Here is a 5,777-nt window from a genome sequence, read left to right as displayed (position 1 = left end):
AAAGGCTGATTATCATTGACATCATTTAACTTACGTTTTTTTGCTTATACATTATTACGAATTTATTCTCTCTCATTCACATATTACAACTTACTACATTGTGATATAATTTTCTTCAATATACTTCAAATATATTCAAATTAATGAAAGGTCTATTAAATACACAAAAGTGTTAATAAAAAAATGAGTAAATTAATTAAGATAATAAACTCCAATGGGGAATGAACTCCAGATCTCTTAGTTGTATAAAAACATAAAGCGAAAATAAAACGTAAGATACCCGATACTTATTTCGAGTAAAACAGTGTGGTATTATTCTTGAAAATACCAAAATATACCAAAATCTATGTTTTTTATATGGATATAGTACTACATTCTAAATATACAATAGTATAAGTATTATGTTCACTTCCTGAAAGGGTAAATTCTGCAAAAGCAAAAGTAAACAATTTTTAATCATTAATTTATGAATGTACAAAAGAAAAGTTTAAAAACAATGTAAAAATAAATATATAAAATAAATAATGCATGATCATGAGTTTATTACATATCTAGCCGAGTCTAGTAGCTTACCTCATTGCAATAAGGAATTTTATTCGTTGTTTCAATAAAATAATAATAATAAAAATATATTGAGTCGATGGCCTTAGTTGCTAGCACTTCCTTCTTTTAGTTATTATAGTATTTTGTATAATAATTAACATATAAATAAATAAATAAATAATAAAAATGTAGTCAAATACTGAATCTTTGCTTAAAGTGTCGGCCTATCTCTTGCTCAATTGCCTAGCTAATTGATAGAACTGCAGAGGCGACCCTCGTTTTTATATGGGTCCGTTAGTGTATTTGTAGCTGTATCTGTTGGCTGTCCCTGGTGCTGGGGCACGTTCCTTTTCCTGTGCTGCCGCGTACGTGAGTGTGGATTTTATGTGTGTGCCAGAATTGTATATATGTACATGTATTAGAGTGTATGCATGTGTGTGTGTGCAAGTGTGTGTGTGTGTTGGCATCGCCTCTGTGGCGGCATTTAGCATTTGACTGCAGTCAACCAGGCGAACGACACAAATGCTCCGACGGGCACAGACGCAAAGCCCGTGTGCTAGTTAAATAATTTTCCATGCAACTGGAAAGTGCTGCTGCTGGTCCCTTGCACCATGCCATTTCCCATCCACATCCCCATCCACATCCATCTCCTCTGCAACTTCTCTGTCTGTCGTCTGTTTGCCTCATCCCATATTCCACCACTTTCCGCTTTTCATGCAGTTCAATAAGTTTTAATGCACTTAATTAATTCTCGAAGGGAAAAGGCATTTGCCATTTCAAATTCGATTTTGAAAATATGTTTGTTTTATTTTCATTTTCTGTGTGTGTGTTTTTTCATCTTATTTTTTTTGGTTTTATTGTCAATAACATTAGCATGAGGCCTTCGCCCTCATTCGCATCCTTGTCGACATCTTCAATTCGTTGCGCTGTGTTTACCTAATTTAAGTTATTCTAATTCAATTAGTTCAGCGTATAATTAATCGAGTTTGCTGTGCTGCAGCTGCAGCCCAATCACAAGTCAATTGGAAAATGCAATTTCGCTGGGCAAATATCAAATTTGTTAGACAACTTTTCCAACTACTAGCTATATGTAAACAGCATAGAACTGGTAATCAGGCAGAGTATTTATATGACAATCTATAATGTTTATTAATAAATTGATCTTTGAGCTATCAACAGTGATTTTTAAATAATTGTTTCTTTTAGTTTTGCGTATTAATCAGCAAGCAACCTTTCTTATCAGGTTAAAAAACGTAAACAAAAACATTATAAAATACTTTGACGTGAGACTATCGCCAGATGTGTCTTAATATATTAACCTATTCTCCTTTGCTGATAATACAATTCTATGTAATCTCAAATGCAATAATTCATTACATTAAGCTAAATACATATAGATTGATAATAAAATTCTAAGTATATACTAGTGCAATTAATTCATGGCTAATTGACAATTATATTTTATTCTAATTCTTATTTTCCGCAACTGATAACAATATTCTAGAGAATCTCAATTAATTTATAACTAATTAGAATAATTGTGATTGCTCTCCAAGGTCACACAATGAAAGCGAATGTAAACACTGTATTATCAATCGTAGACTCAAGAGTTGCTAGCTTGAATGACTAAAGATTAAAATAGCAAAGCATAGCACAGACTTAGTATATTTTTATAATATTTATACATACGTTGTTATCAAAGCGTTTTGTTGTAGGTCAGGGCAAAGTTTGGTAAGAACCAAATTCACAGTGCAAATGTTTTAATTTATTCCATAACGTTCATATATTATTTTTAACTAATTTTTCAATTCTTGTTTTCTCATAAAAATTATATATAAAAACAGATGTTTTTATTTTTGTTTATTTACAGGAATACATTATGACAACAGCAACTCAGCGATCTGGGTTCGGTGGTCTGTAAGGTAAGAAATAGAAATTGAATGAAAACGACCATGAGAATGAAATATTTTTATAAGATTTCGTGTGACATTTGCTCTTACCGCGTTGAGCCGAATATTTTAATCCATTTTTTGCTTCTGTGATCGCCAAATGTGATGAATATTATAAAGCAGAGTAGCCAAATGCAGAGCTTGAGATATGTTCGCATCGTTTCGCAGATAATTTGATACTGACGTTCGATACGAACATTATTTTGTATAAATATTCAACACACACAAATTAGTCTTGTATTAGACCTGTTGTATTCGACGCGAATTCGATTATTATGCCATTTGTTTTGCGAAGTTTTGCGAGTGAATGTGTGAATTGAATTTGCCGCCGCCTTGCATTGGGTCAGCAAGACAATAAAAAGCAATGAAAAAAAAAAAAACGTTTAATACTTGCCGGGAGAAACACGAGTTTAACTGGGGAAAAATCATTGATTGTATCATGATAAAATTCTTGTCTCGTCTTGACATTGAATTGTGTAATAATTTCACTCTTTTAACAGCAGATCATTTTAATGATATAATTTAACATATTTGTTTCTCCGAGTAGATCAAATACAAAACACGTTGGCCCATGAAACACTTCAGTGAAAATAAACTCAATAACATGGGGAAGACTCGAAAGTATTGGAAGCGAAGCCAGTCATGACAGTCGCATAAAATTTAGATCCAGATAAACCTGATTAGAGTCCATTAAACTAATTGCTTGTTATTATAAATTTTGCGTGCGCCAGCGAAATTTTAAATTTTAAACAAAATTCTCAATGACTCAACCACTAAAGAGTTTAACCGAAATGTTTACGTTAAATTCCATGTCACTAATTGATAAATATTTCACAGATTTCCTTAGAAGATGATATGAGATTTAGTTTTATTCAATGCTTTTTATTGTTATTTGTTGTGAAAATTTCTCAACACTGCGTTATTTTTAAAGTTTTGGTCAAACCCTACAGTACGTTTATAGTCACCATCCTGAGGAACTATTTTTTTTTGTTGTGGCGATTGACTTGCAGTTTCTTTTAGTTTTTCCATTGCCTTTTGAATGGCAGATTGAGTGCACTCTGCCACATTGCGATGCGTCTCAAGACATGCCACAAAGTATTCATCCTTCAGCTCGTAAAAGCGACGCACTTCCCTTCCACATGCTTCTAGGTTCAGATCGCAATCAGGCTCTGTCACCACGAAGCTAGCTTCCAGCAGTAAAATTAGTAGGATTGAAGCCAAGTAAAACTTCATCGCTTCGCTGTTGATTTCAGAATGAACGATCGCAGTTTGCTCAAGCCGAAAAAACAACGTGCTGATAAGCGAGCGCTTGAAAAAAAACTAATGCTTATTTTAAGCTCGGGCATCGCTTATCTCAAGCGCGATTGAAATGTGTTATCGTCTTTCTCAATATACAAAATGAATGAATCAGCGGAGCACAATAACGAAGAAACCACAAGAATTCAAAGCGTGCGACGCTCATTTTATAGTATAATCATAATAATTACAAAGCTCGCGACGTCAAAACAAAAACTAGTTATCTAGTGCTTGAACTTGCGCTTCACACCTCTCGCTTAGCAGCTGGTAAAACAAGATTATACAGTTATAATAATGTATTTTATTGATGATGAATATAAACCTGTTTCTTAATACAATATTTTCCACATTCCGTCACAAATTTTCATTGCACTTCACTTATAGTTAAATTTAAAAATAATGTGTTATATTGATAATGAATATAAACCTGTTTCTCAATACAATATTTTCCACTTCACGTTGAAGTTCTTAAAGTTAATCGAGTTTTAAATTCTCTTAATGTCTGGTATTTCTGAAGACATTGGTTCGGCGATTACCAAAGCCCAAGGCAATGCGATCGTCAATAGAAACTGGCACAATTGCATCCACGTTTTTGGTTTTCAATTTTTCCGCATCTCTTGCTGCCTTCTTTTCGGCCTTAATTTTTGCGGTTGCATCACGTTTAGCGGCTGCTTCACAGTCGGGACAACCGGTCGCTTTACTCTCCTCACAGCACTTTTTAAAGTATTGATCTTTGAGCTCATACCACCGACGCACTAAAATCTGGCAATCCTTCATCCGCTCCGGGTGAACACGATCGCAGGCCGGCAACGATGAACTGTAGTTGATCAGCATAAAGCCACAGATTGCGAGACAGAGCAAAGTGCTTGTATTCATGTTGACAGGCGTTGCGTTACTTTGCGACTAAAGTGAAATCGAAAATGAAATTATCAATAAAGTCACAGCACGAAGCTTACAACTCACGCTCGGACAGAAGCTTTTCCCAATCTACATTTACGCTCTCAATGAGCCGAGCTTTGCGTAGGCTCTTGAGTTGATCTGAGCAAGAAAATGTTCTAGTTATCTGGAAGTTTTACATATGCAAATTTTGTGGGTAAATACGTTATTCAAAATGCATGAGATTAAGAGTAAAATTGTGGAATACCCAACTGATAAATGAACTGTTTGAAGTGTAGAGCACATACTTGTTTTATTAATTTTGTAATCATTCAATTATTTAAATGCTTGCTACAACTGTTTGCTTGAGCTGCATATGCAAATGAGTTGAGATTGTTTGTCTTGTGATAGTAGTGTATTGAAATACGAACAAATGTTGTAAGAAATCTATTTAAATTGACAAGATTCCACCGATTTTTTAAGAGATTAGAGAGAATAAGTATTAGAGAAATTTGGAAATTTATTAGATTTGTTTTAGCGTGACTTTTGAAATAGAATGGAATTACTTGCACAAAGTCTTCTGAGTTCCCTTCTCGTCTTTTGAGCTTTGCAATTTTAGTATTAAATTGTAATATTCAGTTCGTTGATTATTTTAAAACTTAAAGTAATAATTTCGAGGTCATTCAAGAATTTCTTCAATGAAATATGTCACATTATTTATTATATATCCCGCATAACACGCTGAAAAAATCAAGTCTCTAAAAAACAAAAGCAGTTTAGGTTAATACTCTTTCTCTGTATTTTGAGTGGTTAATTTTCCAGAGAATTTAATCACTCCCATGCTTTGTATACACTTTTTCATAGGTTAATCAATCGCATTGTATGTATCCGAAAGCCCGCTCTTTTAATTTATTGATATTAAATTGAAATTTTCAGTTTGATTAAGATTCTGAAGCTCAAAGTAATATTTCCGAGAACATTCAAAACTTTCCTCTGTACAATGATAACAACATTTACCATGTATTAGGTGATATAATGAAGAACATCTAATGGATACATTACATATTATTCATTGTAAGAATCGCAGAACAGAATGAATCAAGTCTCAAGAAA

General features: G+C 33.4%; 1 protein-coding gene and 1 long non-coding RNA gene across 2 annotated transcripts; both read right to left on the bottom strand.

Moving 5' to 3' along the window:
• Positions 1-2,283: 2,283 nt before the first annotated feature.
• LOC132792892 (uncharacterized) lies at positions 2,284-2,738 on the bottom strand. Its single transcript, XR_009633047.1, has 2 exons — positions 2,544-2,738; positions 2,284-2,458 (listed from the first exon to the last, which is right to left on the bottom strand). It is a non-coding gene; the product is annotated as an uncharacterized LOC132792892 (long non-coding RNA).
• A 1,434-nt stretch (positions 2,739-4,172) lies between these two features.
• Positions 4,173-4,884, bottom strand: LOC132794983 (uncharacterized). Its single transcript, XM_060805359.1, has 2 exons — positions 4,752-4,884; positions 4,173-4,691 (listed from the first exon to the last, which is right to left on the bottom strand). The coding sequence occupies exon 2, from the start codon at positions 4,662-4,664 to the stop codon at positions 4,284-4,286; it is 381 nt and encodes a 126-aa protein (XP_060661342.1). The 5' UTR covers positions 4,665-4,691; positions 4,752-4,884; the 3' UTR covers positions 4,173-4,283.
• Positions 4,885-5,777: the final 893 nt, after the last annotated feature.

This window comes from Drosophila nasuta, chromosome 2L (assembly GCF_023558535.2).
Source record: "Drosophila nasuta strain 15112-1781.00 chromosome 2L, ASM2355853v1, whole genome shotgun sequence".
Classification (NCBI taxonomy): Eukaryota; Metazoa; Arthropoda; class Insecta; order Diptera; family Drosophilidae; genus Drosophila; species Drosophila nasuta.
Note: the sequence above shows the minus strand (reverse complement) of the source record. Positions and strands in the feature narration are given on the sequence as shown.